This window comes from Diadema antillarum, unplaced genomic scaffold (assembly GCF_040938485.1).
Source record: "Diadema antillarum isolate AM-2024a unplaced genomic scaffold, OU_Dant_1.0 scf00000031, whole genome shotgun sequence".
NCBI lineage: Eukaryota > Metazoa > Echinodermata > Echinoidea > Diadematoida > Diadematidae > Diadema > Diadema antillarum.
The window spans coordinates 1,025,750-1,050,628 of NW_027270920.1; the positions used below are offsets into that span (position 1 = coordinate 1,025,750).

The 24,879-nt window shown below is 38.8% G+C and overlaps 1 protein-coding gene across 1 annotated transcript; it reads right to left on the reverse strand.

The window, feature by feature from the left end:
• On the reverse strand, positions 1-24,607 carry LOC139741467 (transitional endoplasmic reticulum ATPase). The gene is made up of 17 exons (XM_071652055.1): positions 24,458-24,607; positions 19,437-19,539; positions 17,161-17,333; positions 16,505-16,585; positions 15,259-15,451; positions 14,267-14,398; positions 12,691-12,927; positions 11,948-12,083; positions 10,943-11,055; positions 9,553-9,717; positions 7,761-7,968; positions 6,150-6,277; positions 5,119-5,297; positions 4,430-4,559; positions 3,783-3,941; positions 2,352-2,509; positions 1-1,362 (listed from the first exon to the last, which is right to left on the reverse strand). The coding sequence occupies exons 1-17, from the start codon at positions 24,472-24,474 to the stop codon at positions 1,260-1,262; spliced, it is 2,415 nt and encodes an 804-aa protein (XP_071508156.1). The 5' UTR covers positions 24,475-24,607; the 3' UTR covers positions 1-1,259.
• Positions 24,608-24,879: the final 272 nt, after the last annotated feature.

Here is a 24,879-nt window from a genome sequence, read left to right on the forward strand (position 1 = left end):
TTTTCACCATTAAATCTACAAAAATTCTTGCACATCTGGCCGTACTTTATTTTAGAGTTAATTTCAATAATTTAAGAGTGTACAGTGGCTTTGAACTTTGCAATCATTGGGTAAATGGAAATCATGCATATATATAAATCATTGTTGCTTTTTTTCACATATTCAGTCATTCATCAGCCCTTAAATATGTCTTTCACAATTATGCATATCAAATTTTTAATTTTGTCATAGCAAACGAAAACAGCATCAAATAATTACAAACTAATCTTTAAAAAATTACAATGGTATTATTTTCTATAACTAAACATTGATTTGATTTGCAATGGAATATGTATTGTTTAGTTGGGCATAAGATCGTTTACCATGCTGTCTCGCACAACAGCAGAAAAAAATAGTAAGGAGGGCGGGGGCCTTGGAGAATCCCAACCCCCACCTCCAGCCCTTTTGCAATCAAGCAGTGTCAATCATTACAATAACATTTCAATGGACCATTTACAGTATAACATGTGGCAATATCTCTGTACAATTCTGCCCACTGGCGGGTGAAATGAACGGTACTGGCAAATCTTCATATTCTCATTCATTGCTAATGCACTGACCTCTTGGAATACCATGAGAGCAACATGCACATAAAACAAATCATTCTTGTTGGGGGAAATTAAAGCAAAAACAAGATTACAAGATGTTCTCTCTTTCTGAAGAAAGGATATTGATGATAAAAAAAAAACAACCAACAGAACTTTGTCTTCCTTGATATCTGGCAGTTAACTTTTCACTGAGAAAAATGTACATGCCAACCCTTCATTCAGAAATATAACATTTGAAAGCTTTGCCATAAATAAAAACAATACTTTTCTCACAGATCTTTCAGTTTTGATACCGTATCTGGTTCTGTTCAATAGCAAATCAGCTAATCATGAACTCACATCATCATGTTTCTAATATGTCAAAATCAGATCAGAGAGAGAATGCTGCAGTCTAAGCATTCATACAATTAGATCGGTTTGCTTTCAGGAACCTAGTAAGGAATAATCTTTCGAATGAAAAAAAAAAACCAATAAAAAACACTACCATTAGACTTACAAATTACAATATGCCTGTTGCATCCATAAGCAACATTCACCAAAGGACACGGTTACCACTGACAGTGACTTATAAATCGTACAAGAACTTCTTAATAACATTTACTCTGTCCCTGTGACTCCCAGTCACATAAATCACTGGACCCACATCGACTACCAGTCCATGGAGTTTTCTGCCTAGTTGTAGAGGTCATCATCGTCATCCTGATAGTGGTTTGGATTTCCTCCCCCAGACCCAGGGTTTCCCTGGCTGCCTGATGGCCCACTACTGTTTGGAAAGCTGCAAAATGCAGAGATACAGATAATTAGAAACGATGGAATCAAACAGCACAAAGCACGGAGAAGCACATTTGATATGTTCCTTTATCTCTCATAGAGTCCCTTCATTACTTCACCACTACAAAGTAATTCTCTTTCCAGTTGTTTAACCTCTTATGTTTTCTTCAGAACTCACCTTACACCAGTTTGATCCAGTAAAATGTAATATTAATTCTCAAGAGAGAGTCAAATGCATGCTAAGCCAAATTAACATAACCTTGCATTTCAATCTAGATTTCAATGCACATTTTCCATGCAATTTTTTTAAACCATCTTTAGAAATGGTTGGATTATGTTAATCTTTGTGCTAAATGTCCAAGGTAATAGTATTCCAGTAATGGAACAGTCACAAGGTCAGATTTTGTTTAAATATCAAATACAAAATATGACAATAACTGTGGAAAATACAGGAAATGGTAAATGGTAGAAGAGGATCAGTTGCATCTGCCAACTGCAATGAGACACATGCCTTTTTGATAAACTTTGGGTCAACATGAACAGAATGTAAACACAAAGATTAACATTACATACACTTGCTGTAGCACTAATGCTATGAAAAACAAGAGTATCATATCTTAAACGAGAGCAACTAAGCAACTATCAGGATCTTTAAAAAAATAAAGATGCAAAATTGTACACTATGCCAATTTTATCTATTCTTTATTGCTTCAATAGAACAAGTAAGCTCAAGCTTTTACATCTTTTTCCCAAAGGCCACTAGAGCATCCTTCCTTCATTCAAAGTGAAAGAATACTCAAGATGAGATGACTCTAACTACATGTGTTGATCTTGATTTAAGACTGACAGACATTCTTGAATTAAAGTAACAAATTAGGTAAAATGGAAGATTGACATGTCTCTTGACTTCAAGAACTATCTCAAAACATGTTGAAGGAGAAGATATGGCTAGATCCAATGAAAATCATGACAGTTTATATAAAATCAACTTACTTGAAGTTGTTTCCGAACCCTCTGCTCTGCTGGAGTGTCTGTGCAAACATCTCATACTTGCGGATGTCATTGTCACTGACTGAGCGTCTGGCGAATCTCATGGCCTCCTCGAAGTGAGCCCGAGTGATCTCTGGTACTGGGTCCTCCTCATCAGTCTCCTGAATGGGTCAAGGTGAAACAAACATTCCAGTACAACACACAAAAATCGGTTCAGGTATGAACCTCAGAACCAATGAAATAATTAGGTTCACGTTAGTCACCTATACGGGATAAGGTGACAAGAGCATTACAGTTCAGCAAACAAAATGCTCTTAAGTATGACTTGAGAACCACTGAAGTTACTACGCACATGTTGATCAGCCCAGACTGGACAAGAGGACAAAAAATTCCAGTCAAAAAAATTTAAAGTTTGACCAAAATTGCTACAACCACTAGGTCATATCAAGTTATGTCACTTTCCAATGAAAAAAAAAGTGCCCTTAACATCTTTTCTGGGATAAATCATTAGGAGAATGACCAATTACTGGCCAAAATATATCTATGAGGCAATCTTCTGTATTTTGTTTTCTTTACATCTTTAAAAATCAAAAGTACTTGTACTCTCATCCAACACTCTTTCTGATTTAGACAGATAAAAGATAATATATTTCATCACTTGCTTATATAGACGATTCTGTAGTAAGACAGGTTGAACTCTATGCTCGTCGCTCGGTTTGGTTGTATAGATGGCGATTATATCTGCCACCAGTTGTACGGTTGGCGATAGTATATCTGCCACCGGGTATACGGTTGGCGATATGATACATCTGCCATCGGGAATATACAAGGCCAATACCAGCGTGGCGGTACATTATGTTTACTGGTGCGTAGTCCCGTCCATCGCCGCGCATACACAATAGTATGGGCTTGGCCATACTGCCGCGTAGCCCAGTAATCGGCGTATGTGCCAACATAGGCTGACGGACAGCAAAATCCCCAACAAACCTGCACGCATGCACCAGCTGCACGCACGGAAAGTTCACCTGGAGGGCAAAATAGGGACAGACAGACAGACGGACCCCAGGACAGAGACAAGACTACACGATTCCCAGCGACCTTGACTGTCCCCCGTCTCGCCGTTTTGTCTCAGCTAGAATCTATATACGAAGAGCAGCTGCTCCAAAACCGTGAGTATGCACCTTGTATACTTTGTTATAATCATTATACTTGTTGTAGTCATAAGTTAGAGTAGTAACCTGATAGCGCTTACTCCCGCAATAATTTTCTGCACCTCTAGCTAGGGAAGAAGCGCTACAATTCAAATGACAGGATTCACATGTTTCTGAGATTCAGAATTTGAACACAACACACCTAAGCCTGCACAGAGATCAATTCTCAGGGAGGAAGATGCCTTTGACAAGCCGATGGATATCCATTGCTGGTGATACGTACCATTTCCACAGCTGGGTTGCTCATGCTTTCCTTCTGCCGCCTGATCTCAGCCTCGATGCTCTGCCTGATGGCCAGCTTGCAGGCCCGCTGGCAGATCTCGGTCAAGTCAGCACCGCTGAAGCCATGGGTCACCTTGGCCAGGTATGGCAAGTCTACTTCCTGCAATCACAAAGTGAAAACAGTGGTGGTTGAACACTTCAGAGCTTCTGAACTGCACTGGGATAATTGGGAAGAGACACTACAAAACTTTTTTTTTTCACCTCTGCCAAGGAGGTTACTGTATAATTTTACCACGATTTGGTTTTATGTGGACATCACGGTGATCCATTTCAAACTGACCACTAATCATCTCAGAAAGATGTATCAAAATTCCACATATCGTACTTACTTTATATTCAATTTTCTGGCATACTTACCTCATCTTTGACTAGGATACAAGAAAATTGACTCAACTCTTTAACAAATTTTATGCCGATATACAAGTACACCTATCAATACCAACTACACCTCCAAATAATATTTGGCATCTAAATGCTTTAAAAGACTTAATTTATGCCATTAAAACATGGGCATTGACATGACTGAACTTGACAAGGAAGGATTAGACAGTTTCAAAGTTTTTCTAACTAGACAGTGAACAGACTCACCTCAGACACGGGTGATTTTCTTAGGTTGGCCCTCAGGATGGACGATCGGGAAGGCTCATCTGGCAGGGGGATGTAGATCAGCTGGTCAAGACGGCCTGGACGCAAGATGGCAGGGTCAACAATATCCGGCCTGGTCATAAGAGATTTGGTCAAGTATGAGTAAAGATGCGTTTTCCATGATTTCGGTGTTCATATCATAATTTTCAAGTCACTTTCCTAACACTAAAATTAATCCCCCCCCCCATATCTGACTCAGATTTAAGTTTCAAAATGTCATAAAATTTGGCAGAGAACTAATGACTTCGTATATTTTGGAGGATGTCATGCAAAACGTGAAGCTTGTTGTTACGACCAGTTTAATCCCTAATGGACCACCCTGCTGTGATCTACCACCCTGCTGTAATCAACCATATGCTAGATGAGACAGAAAAAAATATACTGTAAACATGATATATTTGCGGCATGAATTTTTTGCGAATTGGAGCCGACAGCCTTTTTTGCGGCATGAAATTTTCGCGAAGTGCCACTTGCATTCAATGCGTATAGTGTAGACAAGAACTTTTGCATGCATTTTAATTTTGCGAATCTTGGGGCTCGCGAAATTCGCGAAATTAAAATGCATGCTAACATTCCTCGTTTTACAGTACTCTGCCACTAGTGCAGACACAAGCTACGGTACCATCACTCACCTGTTTGTGGCACCGATGATAAAGACGTTCTTCTTGGCACCCATTCCGTCCATCTCAGTCAGAACCTGGTTGATGACGCGATCTGACGCTCCGCCAGCATCGCCGACATTACCCCCTCGAGACTTGGCGATGGAGTCCAACTCATCAAAGAAGAGAACACATGGAGCAGCTTGTCTTGCCTGTTGGTAGGATCAAATCAGATTGATCTTTGGCAAAGCATGGTCTCTGTGATAGCCTCAGAAAAACTTCAATAAATCTTAACATAAACATTACCATTTCATCTGTTGGACTATTATTCAAGGCATCAGCCATATGGTATTTTCTTAACTGGAACCATGAATCCTTTAATCAATATCTTCATGTTTGATTCCACTGCAACTAGCAAATTCTCACCAGTTGAACTTATCATAGCAATGCTATACAGGCATACATCTAAACATCTGCTTTCACATTATACTTTACAAAATCCTGCAAAACATGCTAGACAAATAATAAGATTAATGGAATCAGTGTTAAAATTGAGACAGTACTTTGATGAATGAAGCGGTGTTGTACTAAATTTTGCATTTCCAAGTACTTCAGGCAGAAGCCCCTAAGGGAGCGGAGCACCCCCTACAAATCATGCTGATATGCCACACGGTATGAGGGATGGTTACAATATTGGATTTAAATTCATGCTTTGAATAAAGTAACTCTGAGAAAATCCAGTGTTGGCACTACGGTGTGTTTTAGACCCATGGCTCTCCAGCTCCCCCCCCCCCCCCTGACCAACAAACCAAATGAAGTGTCCAAGATTAAAGGTTTATTTTTTAGATGCAATTACGAACACAGATTGAGTAAAATCACAAATATCTCGTTATTAATAAGAAATGTCTGGGGAGCAGACTACATCATCTACTCAGTTGGTTTAGAGTGTTTTTTTCAGGGTACGATGGCAGGAGGAAAAAATGTTGACACATTGTTATCAGCAAGGAGTGAACTCTTCTAGTTGAAAATAAAATGCTGGGAGATCACATGTGGCTGTGACTGACCTTGTCAAAGACATCTCTGACGTTGGCCTCGGACTCTCCAAACCACATGGTGAGGAGCTCAGGTCCCTTGATGGAAATGAAGTTTGCTTGACACTCATTGGCAATGGCTTTGGCCAGCAGGGTCTTACCTGTAAGAACACAGAGAAACACATGTGAAATGGGTCAAAGGGACTGAGGGACAAAGGTCACACAAGAGCAAGACACACGAGAAACTGCATAAAAGACTTTCCATAAAAACTCACGCTGAATTCCATGATCTGAGTTAAGCAAATCTTGACAATTTATATTGTGTTCATTGAAAGATTTTACTAGATAATTCTTAAACACTGCACACTGCATACGCCAATATTTAGCAAGTCAAATTTTCCGCGAATCGTGACTTCCCCACAATTCTGTGAGTGGTTAAATTTGCAATCAGGGAGAGCAATAATGAACGAAGAAATGTATGCCTGTGCATCACAGTTATGTCACAATCAAAGTTTATATTTTTGCATGGTTAATTCACAAATAGCACTTGACTCATGAAGGTTGTGAAAAATAAAAACCTCGCAAAATATATGTCATATACAGTACTCAACGTAATGTACCTGTGATCAAAGGCAATTCACTACCTATGGCGACTCAAGCTGTACGATAAACACAACTTCCCAATCATCACCACAATATGTGTGTTGCACGCAAACAAACAAAAGGATAGCAAAGTAACAGACAAATGTGAAGGGGAAACTCCTTGATTTTCCAAACATACAAATGTCCCTACATTAAAATTAGTCTTATCCTCTGCCTGTGTATCACCTTTTCGACCTGGATGGAAAACTAATATTCACCACCCAGTCTAATAAGGAGAAATTGATGTGCCTCCACTTAAATTCCAGTAAAATATGCAAATGATTTTACTAGGGTAAGAGATGGAGGGAGGGTATGAAGGGTTTTCATTACAGTCACAGGTTGGACAATCAAATACAGTCAGCTTTGTCCGAGTCAAATCTAAAGAGACCAGAGAAAATCCTTTGACTTGGGGGAATTTCAACTTACACTACAGGATTAAAACCTATTCATATCCATTTGGTGTGTACAGTTCTGGTCGAGGTGAGGATTTAGCTTTTAACGTTTTGTGAGATATTCAGAAACCACTCTATGAGATGTCAAAGAGCATGCAGTTCTAAGGAGTATCAAAAGATTATTCGATGAAAATCGGTTTTGAAATGGCTGAGATATCCAAAAACAAGGTGAAACAAAGAGATCCTAATAAAGTTGTGGCATGTCGCCTTTTATTATTAGCACTTTTTTGGATATCTCAGCCATTTGAAAACCAATTTTCATCAAATTAAACGTTGAATCCTTCTTAAAATTACATGCTCTTTCATATTTCATAAGAGGCTTTTCATTATCTCACTTAGGAATGTTCAAAACATGAATCACCACCTCAACCAGTACTGTACAGTCCCTTTAATGTTTTGTTTGTTTTTTTTGACCTGGCAAATTTTTTAGGTCGACCGTAGACTTTAAGGTATGAATCATTTCACATTTGAAACAGAAACAAGCTCTGTCAAATATTACGACTGTATATCTAGAGGGCAATGTGTGCCCTGAACACGTATTTCCACTCACCACAACCCGGCGGTCCGTAGAAGAGCACACCGCGGCTTGGCGTCATGCCGAACTTGAGGAATTTGTCTGGGTGCTCCACAGGGTACTGGACCAACTCCTGGAGCTCCTTCTTGACGCTCTCCAGACCACCAATGTCCTCCCACGTCACTGTCGGCACCTCAACCACCGTCTCACGCAGAGCACTCGGACTGCTCTTGCTCAGGGCATACTGTGGATCATTGCAGCAAAAAGCAATCATGGCCGTCAACACTCTTCCTTACTTCAACTGCAAACGCTGTGTGGTATCACAAACTGTTCTTCACAGGAAAAGGTGGGCTGAATGGTCCTAGAATTTTATTCACATTTCTGTGTATAATTCTCTAGAAGAAGGCATTTCTCACAATTACAGGAATTTTTTTTTTTCAAAGAGAATATGCTGTAAACACACACTTTTTTGCAGTGCACTAATTTTTGCACATTTCGCACTTTTGGCTAGCACAAAGTCTAAAACCTCTGAAAACATCTTCACGATTTCCTCTGTACATTTTGGATGGGCTGACACTATTGTGTGGCACGAAAAAATAATCGCACAAAAATATGGACATTTTGTGGTATGCAAAGTTTTTTTAAGTTTGCTATCAGGAAAAAAAAAACAAAACAAAGCAAAACAAAGATGCCATGCATGATGCTTTAAACATTCTCAATGAGGACCTGCTGCATGAAGAGCTGGACTCCATCAAATTCCCTCAGAATTCCTGTATCTCAGTTTTGACCTGAGTAGAGTACTGACTGCCCCTACTCAGTCTAATAAAGAGAATGTCCCTCTCCCTCCATTAATGCCAGAAAGGCACATTGTCATGCCTTCATGGAGTAAGGTGGAGGACAGCGATTATTATCACAAACTCCTTATAATCAGCAGATGTAAACATGCTGAAAATATGTGGTCCTTAATTATCATATCCAACACTGGTGGCTTTTGTGATAAATGCACAGCACAACATGACTGCAGTCCACCATCAAGGCTGGCCATTTACAGATGACATTAATACAGAGATTCATGTTTATTTTGAATAAGTCTTTCGATCTGGCCCTTTGGATTTTAAACCAACTAGATGGCATTGATTCATAGAGAGGCAGGAACAAGTCAAAAGTTAAACAATTGTAATCCTTATAACATAGATCCACTCATACTAACTGTTACACACAGTCGGACATTAAGGCCCAAATTCACAAAGGTGGTACAAATGAAACCATGGTTTAAACCATGGACAAAAACCATGGAGCGCCAAGTGTCGCACGTAATATTTCGTTACGAAATTGGTCATTTCGTCGACAAAAAGATCGTTTTGTTAACGAAATTATCGTTTCATGGACAAATGTTCATTTTGTTGTTGTCATTTTGTTACAAAATAATCATTTCATCGACGAAATGACCGATTTTGTAATGAAATATTCCATGCGACACTTGGCGCTCCACGGTTTTTGTCCATGGTTTAAACCATGGTTTCATTTGTACCACCTTTGTGAATTCGGGCCTAACAGTTTAATAAGGCTTCTTGAAAGAAAGAAAGAAAAAATCAGAGAGGAAAGTTGTTGTTGTTGCTGTTCTGTTGTTTTGCTGTTGAAAATCATTGGGCTAGAATCTTCCTATGGTTGAAAGCTACATTGTATGCAAGAATCTATTTCTTTGTGTTGTTTATTTGTTGTCTATTTCTTGGAGTAGAGCATCACAAATTGAGTGCATTATCTTTAATGAGAGTATTAGGAATAGAAGTGAGAACTTGAATGAGCAACTGATGATCTGTGTGCTTACCCTGAAGTCATCCATAGAGACGGCAAGGGAATCCATGACCTCTGCATCGATGCTGTCTTCTTCGAGATCGATGAGGTCCATCTTCATTCGGATCTGCTGCAGAGCAGCCTCTGAGCATAGGGCGGCCAGATCGGAGCCCACGTGACCATGAGTCTCATTTGCAATCTGGGAAGGTAAAAAAATCCAAACATAGGTAATATTGTTTATATGTGATATTATCATCATTACTATCAACACTATTATCAACATTATCAATATAATTATCATCATACTCATGAGAGCCAGTGTGTGAAAGAGTGTGCGCACTCATACCGACAAAAGATTCTATTTGACCTCTCCTTCAGGGTGCCACCAGTGTCGAAATCACATGTTGGTTGGTAGAGGCACAGTGCCAATTCTTTCCTTATGTATGTGGCCCGAGTCCAATTTGACCTCTGCCGTTTCCTGCGTTGAGAAAGGCCCTTTTCAGGGCAGAAAGAATATGTGCAAGTCAGTTAGCGAGTTCCTTACAAAACATGCATACAAACAGATACATCCATACATACACACACCAGAACATGGGTGAACAACATCGACCCATTATGGTTCTCTTCAGGCAATTAGCAATTGTTGGCAAACAGTATCAGTCAAGTACTTCTTACCATATTGATTTTCACACATCAGGATAATAATGACGATAATGTGAAAGTGAAGGTAGTCAAAATAATAACAACAATGAGGACATTCGACAATGACAACAACAATACAACAACAACAACAACAGCTGTAGCAATATAACTGCCCTCAAGAGTTGGTTTGGTTTGGGTAAGGTGATAATTGTGACTTCTTTATGTGGCTACTTAATCATTCTACTACCCAAGTGAAACTGATGTCCTTCATAATAAAACAGTAACACCACTGAGAATCATGCTACTGTGGTAAGAATGAAGTGATTGTTATGCCTTTATATTTTACTGCGCAATGAGACTGATAACCCGCTGGCAGTGGTAATCAAAGGCAATAGCACAGGGGACACTGGATGGAGTTGCTCAATATCCTAACGTCACTTCCTGATGTCATATCCTGTTACCTTGTTGACTCTGAGCTCTACAAACTGACATCCACATGTGGTTTGTTGTCATTCAGCCAGACATTTCAGGCTAAAAAATTCACAAAACGAAAAGAAAAAGAGAATCCACAACAACACCAACACCTCAGTTTTAACAGTGCACACACTGGCAGAATCTCTGATATTCTTTTTACTTTTCTACTTTTCCTAATGCTCACAACGTATTGCAGTCACCTTCAATTGCAAACAAGAAGTACTTCTGCATGAGCATTGGGATAGAATTGTGGACATTCTCCCACTTATGTTGTTTTCTTTTTGTTTTTTGTTTTCTCATCCATTTACCTGTTCCAGGTCAACATCCTCTGCAAGTTTCATGTTCTTTGTGTGGATGCGGAGAATCTCCAGACGGCCGGTAGCATCTGGAATGCCAATGTCAATTTCCCTATCGAAGCGACCTGTAAATTACCAAGAATGCTACATGTAAACATTTCTAAGAATAATATGGCAATAAAATTACACTAGGAACACACGCTAAAATCTAATTGCTGTAGTGTTTTTGATGACTATGATATTTGTGGCCCTGACGTCCCAGCCCTTCACACCCTGAGAAGATTTTCTGAAGAGGGTAATGTCAATTTCCCTATCGAAGCGATCTGTAAATTACCAAGAATGCTACATGTAAACATTTCTACGAATAATTTGGCAATAAAATTACACTAGGAACACACGCTAAAATCTAATTGCTGTTGTATTTTTGATGACTATGATATTTGTGGCCCTGACGTCCCAGCCCTTCACACCCTGAGAAGATTTCATCTGAAGAGGGCATAGGGTATAAAAATAGCAGAAGTTATCAAATTTCAGCTGATTCTACTTGTATATCTTATTACAAGACCACAAGCAGTACTTGAACTTCCTCTAACTTTAGTCTCATGCTGACGGTGGCTATAATCTGTCTATTACTAAGGATCTCTTTCACTGGATCAAATTTACATTGGCACCAAAGTGTGATAAGCTCATGTGTCTACCTCCTGTATAATAATATTACAATGCACATTGTCTTTGAGACATCATCACTGTTCTGCACATGAGGCTGCTGCCACTCATGATTAAAAAGATGTTTATACTTGTATCATATATAGTGTGTGAAAATTATAACCAATCTCTCTCTTTCCACGTCCCTCACAATGATCAACAGGTGAGAGCCTTCATAATGTGAAAACATGAAAGCACAATGATTTACCTTATGTATTATAAATCTACAAAAGAAGTGTACCATTCATAAATTTAAAATATTCAGAAGGCTACATCTGCTTGATAAAACAAAGCCTTTTTTTTCTGGCTTACCAAATCTACGCAGAGCTGTGTCAATGCTGTTGGGCCTGTTCGTGGCTGCCATGACGATGACATGTGACCTCTTCTTAAGCCCATCCATCAGGGTGAGGAGCTGTGAGACAATCCTTCTCTCGACCTCTCCATGAGTCTAGAAACAACATAAGGAAGTGTGAAAACACGAAGTGCACTTTGACAACTATCTGCCACCGTAATGACGACACATTACCTTTTATTACTCCAGCCCTTCTGCATACTACATACAATGCAAGTCTGTATGTTGCAATCATTTTATGACAAGCCGTGAAGTTAGAAAAATGTACTCCTCAGGAATTCCATAAATACTATTAAGAAACACAGAAATCAGGCATTAACAATGTTACTCATCTGGAAGAGTACAATTATGGATAAAATAGTCACAATTCTAGTAGCAATTTCATGATCTACCATTAAAAAAGTAGCAGCTTTTATGAAATCTGTATTTTTGTAAAAGAAATATGAAATAATTCATCAACTACACTATCTCACAAATACAGTGGACTCCCATTATAATGAAGTCCTCGGGACCAGCAGTTTTTTTTTTTTTGTTATATCGAAATTTCGCTATAACCGCACAAATAAATAATAAAGATACATAGAACGGATAATGTTGAGACCTGAATTTTTACTTCATTGTCACCAGAATTTCATTGTAACCGTGCTCATCATAACGAGAGTGCACCATAGAATTTTGTGATTGTAAGATAATTGTAACTGACCTTTTCTCTCTTTGGTGCAATTGAGTCCAGCTCATCAATGAAGATGATTGCTGGAGCATTCTTCTCTGCCTCCTCAAAGGCCTTGCGGAGGTTGGACTCGGAGTCGCCTGCCAGCTTGCTCATGATCTCTGGCCCGTTGATGAGGAAGAAGAAAGCCCCCGTCTCATTGGCAACAGCTCTGGCAATCAAGGTCTTACCAACACCAGGGGGTCCATACAGGAGGATACCTCGTGGGGGCTGGACAGGAATGGTAGATAAATCATATATTGTAGATGATCGAAATAAATCTTAACCCGTTGAGGACGAGTCCAGAGTATACTCAGGCAGGTGTCTATAGGAAATGCATGTTGTAGCAAAATCAGTCCGTCCTCAATGGGTTAAGTTTTGGGGTACTGCAAGAAGAGACATTGCAAAACTCACCACTTCCATCCCTATCTACTACAGAATACAGCACATACCTTGTGATGACATGAGCTTCAGCATGGAAAGTGCCATCAGTATCACAAATTCAACAATTTCATTTGCCCCACTTTTTGTATTTTCGTTTAAAACAGAAAAGCAAGCTCACACAATCCCATATATCAATTTCTATGAAGGTGCTTTTGAGCTTTCGTAGCAGTGTCATGTGGAAAATAATTTTACAGTTACATCTCGCAAAACAGAACTAGAATGAGAATGAAGACTGCCCTTTTTAGTGTGTTGCAAAAGACTGTTTCTCAACTTCGACCTGAAAAGAGCATCAGCTGCCTCCATTCAGTCTAATGAAGAGAATTTTACTCTTCCTCCAGTAATGCCAGCAAGACACAAAAATCACATCTTTCTGGAGTAAGGTGGAGGATTACCTGCTATGAATTTGATTATGTTCTTGATATACATCTAAGTGAAGACATGTTAAATAATATTTTCTGCATTTTACAATGTTGACAAAAATGATGGTTTTTCTAATGTTTTACATGTAATTTGAATGTTGTCCATGTGATGTATTGTATATTTTTTGTAGAAATCATGCAAACAAAATATCCTGATGTGGACAATAAATGACTAAATTGAATTGAATTAAGCTCACATATTTCAATGGAATAGAATACTGTAAAACATGATATATTCGCGGCACAAAATTTTCGCGAATTGCCACTGGCTTTCTATAGTGTAGATAAGAAATTTCGCGTGCATATTAATTTCGCGAATCTTGGCGCTCGCGAAATTCGCAAAATTAGAATGCACGCGAACATTCCTTGTTTTACAGTACATCTGTATGTTACCTATATCATTGACTATGATCTGGAGTGAATGAAAAGTGAATATAAAATGTTTAATGCCTTCCTAAAACCTTAAAAAAAAATACATGGGAAGACAATCAAATATTTTCACTGAAACTGGTTTACTGGTTTCTATTTTCACACACAAGGACACACCAAAGTACATACATTGTACAATATCAGATGCCACGCTGACTTATTTCTCCTTAAAATGAATATCAGATACACTCAAGTAATGAAGAAATTGTCTATTGTGTGAGAGAAAGGTACTGGAACTCTCCTAGCCTAGATTAAGATATGTGACGAAAGATATTCACCTTGACACCAATGGCCCTGAAGAGGGCGGGGTGACGGAGTGGCAGCTCTACCATCTCTTTGATCATAGCCAGCTGTTTGCGGCAACCTCCGATGTCATCGTAGCCAACTTCATTCAGGTTCTCCTCCTCGTCCTATGACAAAGGCAAATACAGATGATGACTAGCCTGACAACAAGTGACCATTCTGCTATGCCCTTTGTTCTGTTACTCTAAAGACTCTGTACATGAATTGCAACACAAGAACTTTCCATGGCAGCATCTAGACAACACGCAATCAGCAACCTACAAGAACATCAGTTCTTACAATGATTATTGCAACTTGCAACAACCCAAACATACAAAATAGGCCCATAGAGTTTGGCAATGCTTCTTTATCACTACTGTTACTTCCCATAATGCAAAAAAAAAAAAATTAGTAAAAAAAAAAGAAACAAACAACCAGAACAATCTTATCCTTTCTTATACATACCTGGCTGTTTTGAAAGTAATGGATAGTAACTGGACAGTCTTGAATAAAACACTTCACAGATTTTATGTGTGATTCAGAAGTCTTGAAATTGGGTTGTGGAGGAAGACTGTTGCATTCTTTGTAAATATTGTTGAAAGGACAAATGATTGCAGTACTTTCTTGGTATGAAATCCAAAACCAAACCAGCTCACTAAGGTCACTTAGTGGAAAGAAGCAATACAATATACAAATGTAAATTTCATTTCCCTCCCTTAAAACCTATATTGGTCATTAATCAGTCAAAAACTTATTTCACACTACATTATAAAGCAGAATATGTATATGTCAGCTTTCTCTGCAATAAAATTATCAGCAAAATCTTGACAAAGCACTTCTGTCTGACATCATTAAGGTTTTCTTTATTTCTATGGCCTTTAAAAACAGACCATGAAACAATTTGATGGAAAACCCCCTTGATTACTAAGTGTTCACATCCAAGTAATTCCACTTCATATGTATGGATATCAATGAACAACTATCCCACCTCACGCTTGATGGGTTCTCCCTCAAAGTGTATGACTGTGTCTGGCGAAACAATGCAGTACGGCCCGGGGTCGGTCTCTACCACTTTGAACTCCACAGCTCTCAGACCTCCTCTGATCAGGAAGATGTCCCCCTTCCTGACAGGTCGGTAGGCCTCCAAGAAGTAGGGCTTCAGGTATACGTCAAACAGGTTTCTATGAGGGGAAGAAAGTATGAGCATTCACCATCACATTACTCTTCGATGTGACTTCAAGACACTCTTATGACATTGTGGTAATGCAATCTTTAAAAATCATCACACTTTACTGGCTGAGCTGTAAAATGGTGTTCAAAACTAAAGGATGAAGAAATACTCAAGAATTTATACTTCTATGAAAATCACTGCTGAAATGTCTGTGAACAGTTCTCATGTAGAAAATCTCCTGTGAAGGGTGATAAAATCAGTACACATTTAAATGCACCAATACATCACACACACAACCATTTACACACACACAACCGAATGCATGCAAGGGCGGTGACCACAAGCAGTCCAGTAAATCAAATGTGGAGTCTTGGGTAGTAAATGGGGTCTAAGGGTTTAACTGTTCCCACTCAGCAAGTCACTGGTGGACAAAATGCTTGTAACATGTAATGTGTCCACTTTAAGGTTGACACCTGACCACTGAGTCAACAACCCCAACGTGCAACTGGTGATGATCTACTGGTTGCAATTCACATGTCTACCCAAACTGATTTATTTTCATCAGACATACATGGTACATAACGTCGCTGGGGTGACAAGACCTTGTAACTGCAATTTTGGTGAAAATGACTTTTATTTGATTAAAAGTCAAATAATGGGTTAAGTGATGTCCTGTCCAAATCCCAACTGTCTTACTCCAAAAATGAAGTCACCCCGGAATGTCAAAGGAAAGACTATCCCATTCGCCACAGTGCTTTGGCCGCCATGTTTTTTGGCTCTCCTGAACATTTGACATTTTGCAGATACGAGGTCTTATCGCCCCAGCGACGATAATCTTGTTTCTCAAATGAGCCAGGCAGTACTTGCTTTGTGTATTGTGTACATGCAACTTGTAGGTCTTCCATACCTCATAGTTGTAACATGTCAGCTGATCATGAAAAATATTTATAATAACTAAGAAAGGTTGGGATGTACTGCAAAAAAAAAAAAAAAAGAAGAAAAGTGAGGCATAAGGTGTTAATTGATTCCCAGTCACAAGACACAAAGGCAAGTAAATACATACCCTGTCATGCCTTCCACAGTGTCATCAATGGGGAGGACGTGGATTCGCTTGCCATACTTCACATCAGGACAAGCTTGCACGCTGTTTGAATAACAGGAAATATGTAAAGAGTACATAAGCATAATTCAAGTATTGATCTTCGTAAAAACAAATCAAAGCAGAAATGAACCTTGACAAAAACAAATTGTGGACACTAGATTTTACTACACTGGTAAAAGAAAAGAAAATCTTTTGTTATGTATTCAGCATCTTATGAAAACATGAAAAACATGAAAACATGTTGAAACTTTAGGAATTGAGATGGCACTTCAGGGAAGAAAAGTAAGTGAAAAACAGGATTAGAATACTTGCAGATTAGTCGATATCAATTGAACTAAGAAATATAGTCATCATGTACACTTCATCTTCCCAATGTCCACCTGATAGTCAAGGTAAAGTGCTCAGTGCAAGCTACATGTTCTTGAATTGAGATGCATACAGGCAGTCTAAACTTTATCCTGTGCTCAGTTAAATTTTTGTCCGACACTTCATTTGAGGTACCTTCCTTCTTTTATCAATACACCTTCCCTAATTAATGTGATGTATTACTGACAGGACAGTTTGGGCTTTATACAAGCCGACTGAAGCCACACTGCACACAAAGGGTCACTCCTCACCTGACGATGTCTCCAAGACGTACTCTCAGGTTTGTCCTCACGCAGCGGTTGATACGAATCTTGTCAACTGGGACGGTGTCATCTGACAGAACGATGCAAACGGTGTCGCGCCTCTTCTTTCCCTTCAGCATCACTGTGTCGCCACGGAAGAGCATCAGCTCATCCATCTTTGTCTGTGATAACAGGCAAACACAGCGTGGCCAAAAATACTCTTGAAAACCTCTCGTTAGCTTATCAAATCTACATCTTCTAAAATAACAAACGCAAAGAGAAGGAAACTGACCAGATATTAATATAATTTATTAGTGGCAAAATGAGCAAAGAAAATGGGATTCCATCGGGATTTGAACCCGAGGCCTCCAGATTGCTAGTCCAGTGCTTGCTGCCGACTGCAGAGACTCCAACTCTCCCGTTTTCGACGGGAGATCTCCCGCCGAAAGCCCATTTTTGCACAATCTACCGTTCTCCCGTTTGAGATTTGATTCCTCCCGCCCTGGCTCTGTGTCTCCCGGTGGAAAGGATTTCTTACTTATTTCTATCGTATATTGAAAAAATAAGCCTTAGATAGCACCAGAGAACACCTAGAATCCTAGGAACTTCGCGCTTCGCACACATCAACTTGGAGTCTCCCGTTTGCTAGGGGTTTCGGGCGGGAGAATCTCCAGATTAGAAGGTGCTTGGGGTTGGAGTCTCTGCGACTGAGCTACAAATATAGAAAGCCCTGGTACAGAGTTCATCCCAGAAACTCTTAATTCTCAATGCTTGAAAGGTCAGAAGCTATAGAGTAGCAGTTAACTAGCAGTGTGTATGTGTGTGATATACACGAACACACTTAACCCTGACATAAACCCGAAAGATAATTCAACTTAGGGATAAATGTGACGGATCACCGAATTGATGCAGCTCTGTTTTTCTTCTCTACAAATCAACACTATCTAGTCACATCTGTTTTGTAAGCAAATTCCCACAAGCAAAATAAGAGCCATTTCATCAAAATCAGTCGCACAATCAGAAAGTCATAGACTATCCAGGTTTCAACTGTCTTCACCTCCATGTGATTTTGGCTGCAACAACATAAATGGTACAGTGTATATGCATTATTAATATCAAGCTGAGGTGACAACCCTGCTATATCAAAAGACATTACCGTAACTTCCTTATAATATTAATTAGGTTCCACTTTGTTGTAATCTTGATGAAGCTGTTTGATTTTATTCTATTTATCAAAGAGAAACTTGAACATGGTATGGCATTGCATTTGAAGACGAGGTACATTGTATGACCAGAAGCTAATGAGATACAGTACGAGCATCAGAAAATGCCCGACAAGTGGTTAACCAGTATAATTATACCATGAATTGGAAAACCAACAGTAAGTTGTTGTTTGGGGCTTTTGTTTTTTTCAAATACACACACACAGTATGTAAATACGTAAATTGTACAGACGGCATACAGTTCTTTCAATATACTCAATGTGTGGCTCTCTTTTTATGCCATCTGTTCTGTCAAATGCCCTAATACATCATAATAATTAATAATTAGACAAATTTGTATAGCGCAGCTACTATGTAAATATACTCTACTGCGCTGTGATGTAACAGAGCTCCTAACATTGTCACTGATTAGACACACGAAAAATAGATAACAAATTAATCAAAGGCTTCTGAAAAAAGATAAGTCTTCAATAAAGATTTGAAGACAACAAGTGATGATGCCTACCTCAGTTTCTCAGGTAATTTATTCCAAAGTTTTGGAGCAGCACAGCTGAAGGCACAATCCCCTAAAGTTACTTTCGTTTTTAAGTGAGATTGCTTTAGAAGCAACTTATCCTGTGTACTTCGTAAATTATGAGAATATGAGTGTGATTTCATGGATACCAATTCTGATAAATAACCAGGTGCTTGACCATGCAATACTCTATAAACAAGTCACAAAATTTTAAATACAATTCTCTGTCTTACTGGCAACCAATGTAACTTCTTCAAAACAGGTGTAATATGTGAAAATTCATATGAGCACATTATGCATTAAGTTTAACGACATAATGAATGTACACGGTGTATATCACAAAAAATTGAAGACAGCACTTGTAGAATCTAATAATTTCTGGAACCATTTTGCTCTTTTCCCATCCTGATGCAATTGTACCTCCTCTAAATGGTATACACATGTACATACAATTTTCTTGTATGTGACTAATTTTGAAAATCTGTGTATGGAAAAGGGGTAAACATCCCAAATTAAAACCCTCAGAGTAAACTATAAGTAGGACTTACCTGTGACAGGGAGACAACAGAGTTATCATCATTTACAGCCTCTTCCACAATGAGCCTATTAGGCTTGGACTTGGTGCGCAGGATTGCAGTGGCAACGTCATCTCTGCAATGAAATTACAGCAAAGCAGGATTCATAAATGTAGAATTGCTTTTTTTTTTTCATTATCATGTTCTGTCAATATGTGCTATTAAAGCCAACAATGCTCAAAATCAGGTATCAAATATATTTATGCTTTGCAATATCAATTAAAACACATGGCAGGGCAGAATAGTGGTGTACAATATTGTAGGTATGATGGCCTACAGCCAGTAAAAATTGAATTTGGGGAAGTAATCAATTCAGATAACACTTTAGTGGCTAATGTTTGTGTGTCTTTCCTGTTGCACAGGTGCTTGGTACACATTAAAAGGAACCTAAACCCAAAGAGTAATGTGGATTGAGTGAAAGCAGCAACATTAGTAGAACACATCAGTGAAAGTTTGAGGAAAATCGGACAATCGATGCAAAAGTTATGCATTTTTAAATTTTGATGTTGGAACCGCTGGATGAGGAGACTACAAGAGGTAAATACAATATCAAGAAAATATAAAGAAAATTCCACAAAAATTCACTTTCTAGCATTTTAAACACTAGAGTAGCCGCTTTCAGAAAGCAGGGGGAATAATTGCTACCCATAACAAATGTCAATATCAAGTTGATGAAAATTGTAATTTTCATGAAAAATGAATTTTTGTGGATTTTTCTTTATATTTTCTTTATAATGTTGTCCATTCATTTCACTCTGCTTGCCTTCTTAAAGCCAATTTAACAAAGTGCATTGCACTACATGAATGTTTACATTGTCTTTCTGTTTCTGTACATACATGTACAAAGATGTATTTGTATGTGTATGCTGGTTTGAAAAATCAGTTTGTCACAGATCTATTGAAAATTTTCAGGTTTTGATATTCTTTTAATATATCATTTTTAACTGAATGTTTTTACTGAATCTCTACTGCATCTGCCTTAAAAGGACATAAGTCTGCTGCTACCCTTGTTGCGGAAAAAATATTCCACACGGAAAATCACGGAAAATCACTTTTTAACAAAATAAAACACATAAAAGTAAAAATAAATCCAACAGAAGCTGTGAATTAATCATTATTACATGTCCACGATATTCACAGACTGCGGAAACTGAGTTTCTAAGCCAAGTTGTGTTAGTTGCAAGTTCTAGCGATGTCTAACGGCGTTAGATCTAGCGATGTCACGATTTCAATAACTGTTGAACACTTACTCAGTTTGATCCAACACCAACAATCATAACCATAGAAGAAAGTCCATTTATATTCCAAAACACAATGTGTGTCTCGCCGAATAATGTGTGATGATAAAGCCAGTATTTTGGCAGTAAAAGTAGCGGCAACAGAAGAAACTGTCTAACTGTCTAACTGTTATCTGCTCGCGGTAAGCTGTCAGCAGGTGAGTGGAGTGGTGACTTGCCAGCTGATGTAGATAATGCCTGCCTAGCCTAGCCTGCTATGTCGTGTGTAGAGCACAGCGCACAATTTCAGGTAGAGAGAAGAGTGATCAAACTCCAAGTTCACGCAGAAAAAAGAAAAATCCCACGATGCCAAGGTGCCATGCCAGACTGGCATGGGTGGGGTGGAGAGAGAGAGAGACCAATCAACAGAAGAAACCGCGCGTACTGGCGCATTCTTGGAGGTCATGAACTGTCTGGGGTGTTGGAGATGAACAGGGAAAGGGGCTGTTCCCAGGCCCTCTCTCCAGTCAAGAAATTGACACGCGCGCGCAAATTCTTCTGCCAACCAGCCAGCTGTCGGAATGTGCTTTGAAGTTTATGGCAGCCTGGCCTGGCTGGCATGAATGGGTGTTGAGTTTCAATCAATATCTACTGCGGTTTTATTTTTGTATTTGAACATGTCGTTTCACCTGACAGAAACACGGAAATCGGGAAGGTGTAGGGGAGAGGTTTTTGTTGTGTTGCAATGTGTGTGTGTTTTCCTCGTTTTTTTTTTTTTTTTTTTTTTTTGGGGGGGGGGGGGGGGGACCGAGGCCAGGGGGGGGGGGGGGGGGGGGGGGGGGGGGGGGGGGGGGGGGACCGAGGCCAGAATGGGGAAAGATCAGAGTGAGATGAGTGCTAGTTTCTTGTCTGGATTATTGACTGAAGAAAGATAAATTGATTGTTCCTTTAGTGCTGAAATTTTTTATCTGTTTAGACCTTCTGAAGGAATATAAAGACTTGACGAGACAGTAGTACACTGTAAGTCACTTGACTAGCAAGTCAAGAAAGAGGACATTCATAATGATAGTTGTTGATACTGCAGGCCAGGCTTTGATAGTGATACACAAATATGTACTGTCCCACGGCATGATTAACTGGATTACAATGTATTGACTGAAGAAAGATTCAGGTAGATTGATCGTTCTTTTAGTGCTGAAGTTTTTATCAACACTGCTTATTAAACTGATTATCATGTATTCTGTTTGCAGCTTCTAATCAAAGGAATAAAAACACTTGACTAGCATAAAGTCACTAGCTGAGACTCAGAGACATATTTTACTTTGTATATTTTTTTTCTAATTTGTAGACAGCAGTGTAAACAGTCGTGTAAACAGCAGTGTAAACAGCCCTCTTTATCATCGCCATAATTAACCTTGCAGATTTACACATTATGCAATACTCTTCGAACATTATCACTGTGGCAACCTATTTGTTAAACCGCCATTTGGCAACCTAAAAAACTCTATAGGTTGCCCGGCTGGCAACCAAGGAAAAAAGTTAAGTGACAGCCCTGTGCATGTTTTGACAGTCGAAATAAATAAATTGTCGTACTGATGTTTCATTTCATTTGTCTTCATGGGTGTGTGGTATGTACAGAGGTTGGAAATCATCAGGTATACACTATGCATAACATGTATGAATGTATACACGATTACACAGGCACACAAACTTCAAATAGCAATCTTTTAATTTTTGTTCATTTTTGCATGCAAATACATGTAAACGGAATTTGCATTTTTTGTATGTTTGTTGATGTTTTCATGGAATGATTTGCCCCCCCCCCCCCCCCCCCCCCCCCCCCCCACAGGTCTAGACAAGGGCACAATGCTTTGGAGGAAAAACAAACAAACAAATAAATTAAACAAAATCTGACTGAAAAGCTTCAAACATATCAGAGTCCACTCATTGCCATTCTTTCCTTCTTGTTTGAAAGTGGGTTTTCCCCACACTATGCCACTGCTTGAACGCACAATGTTGGGCAATCCTGTGTGTACAGTTTGTACATTTAATATTGTAGCCATACACACAATACAAAACGTGTGTGTCTCTCAAACCAAATCTACATCAATTGGTAGTCATCACCAGGGTCTAAAGGTGGTAGCTACATTGTAGCATGTCATGTACAATTGTAAAAGTATTTCATTTTGGTGGCTAGTCTGTCATATCTTGCATCTCAGTATTTTTTTCTACCTAGAAGTTCAACAATATGTATTCAGTTTGGTGGCCAGTCTGTCATATCTTGCATATATCTCAGTATTTTTTTTTTTTCACCTAGAAATTAAACAATATGAGATATGTCATGTAAGTTATACATGTACATTACTACATGATGTATTTTACCTTAAAGGCATTATATAGCATTTGCAGATAAAACAGACTCGGGTTCAGTGCTTCAAAATAGTTCTCAAATGTGAGTTACGGATAGAAACAACCAATGCAAAAAAAGTTAATCAGTGTAATCAATGTTCATAAAATGTGAACAATATTTTTCTAGAACAAACCATCTACAATAATGGTAACATGGTTTGTGAAAAAAAGTGATACTCCCTTATGAGCTTTTTAGGCTTTATCACAAAATGTTTTATATGGTACACAACTGACCTACACTGTATAATCTAGGCCTACACACATGCAGGCCTACATGTATGCATCAAATGTGATAAATAACTCGAATATTTTTTAAATCACTGCTCCAAACGGTAAATAACTTTTTTCCACTGTTTTCAGCATGCCATCTACTGTATGCTGACCAGTGGTAGACTGCTTTGTTCATTCTGAATAAGAATATGCAGACTATAAATAACTCTTGTCTCTGGCTAGCTACCAAAGCAAGTTTTGTTCTGTCTCCAAACAATCACTTGAAGTTTGAACCTTTCTGTTTTACTCTAAGTCCAATCAATTAAAACAGGTCAAACACTCCAAAACAAAAGGTTTTCATTTCAACCAAATAAAAAACAAATTACATAGGGTTCGTACAGTAGCCCTAACACAGTCAGATCTAACAGTTACTGTAAAGACCCTGGATTAGATGTTCTAAATTCAATTCAATTCAATTTATTTGTTCAATTCCACCAAGAAAACAAAGTACAGAAATTGTAATACCTCAGTATTGGGTGAAGACAAGAAATCAATGATTACTAGACACATGATGTAAATCAAATGCATGAAATAATCTTTGTGTCTGTGTGAGTGTGTGTGTCTATGAGTATTATACACGTCTATAAATATAATAATCATTCTGAAGATGGAAAAAATGCAAAGGGTTACTGACATAATTTAAACAAAAGATTCTGTCCGGAATGCCTGTGTAGTTGGCTGAATACACATCACGCTTCTATACGCTGTGCACTGTCACTTGCACACACACACACACACACACAAAATGCCACGCCATGGCATGGGCATGTCGACGAACACGAGAATAAAATTTACACTTAGAGGTCTAGTTTTTTTGGTTATGCTCTACAGCATATTTGGAAGACTGGCATTTAAAACTTCTGATCCACGTTTGTGAGAGCGAAACTGAATAGCACAAAGTATTTTTTACACACGTAACATTGATTCATTGCTCAACACAATGACTTCGTAAAATTGAAGATCGGGACGGACGTAGGACATACGCGCACAAACACCGCTGCTGAGACACAGAAGAGAGCTTTAGAAACACAAAATATACATTTTGTTAAGTCAGCTTGATTCAAACAAATAAGAATAAGATAGCAAATAAATAGTTACCCTGAATTTTCTGCCATTGTTGAGTTTCAAATTAGCCTGAATGAGTGATCCAGAGGAATGTGATCACAGTCTTTCGATACCCTTCGCTCTGGATGCTTACTTCAAGCTTTATGGTGTCGTGTATAATTTCAGTACAGTGTGTGTAGAAGTGTGTGTGCAGCAAGTGAGCACTCGCGATCCGCGATGAACGGCACGTTTTGACCCGTTGTTCTCTATGGCTAGATACTTAGTAGCTGTTGCTCGTGATCCGGGTAGTAACAGGCCGCACGTATGTGCGTGGAAGTGTGTGCGTCTTGCATACTAGTATTGCACAATACCGTACCCGCAGCGGAAAAGGAGATCATTGGTCACTAGACACAGAACACAGTCAGTAGAACAGCGCCATCTCTCGTGCCAGTCAATATAACTGCATTGATACACGT

Excerpts from the sequence above, each read along its gene's own strand:
- LOC139741467 (XM_071652055.1), bottom strand. Across the intron at positions 16,586-17,160 it reads CGTCTTGGAGACATCGTCAG|CGTGCAAGCTTGTCCTGATG; the intron begins GTGAGGAGTGAC and ends TTATTCAAACAG. Across the intron at positions 1,363-2,351 it reads GGGTTCGGAAACAACTTCAA|CTTTCCAAACAGTAGTGGGC; the intron begins GTAAGTTGATTT and ends TGCATTTTGCAG.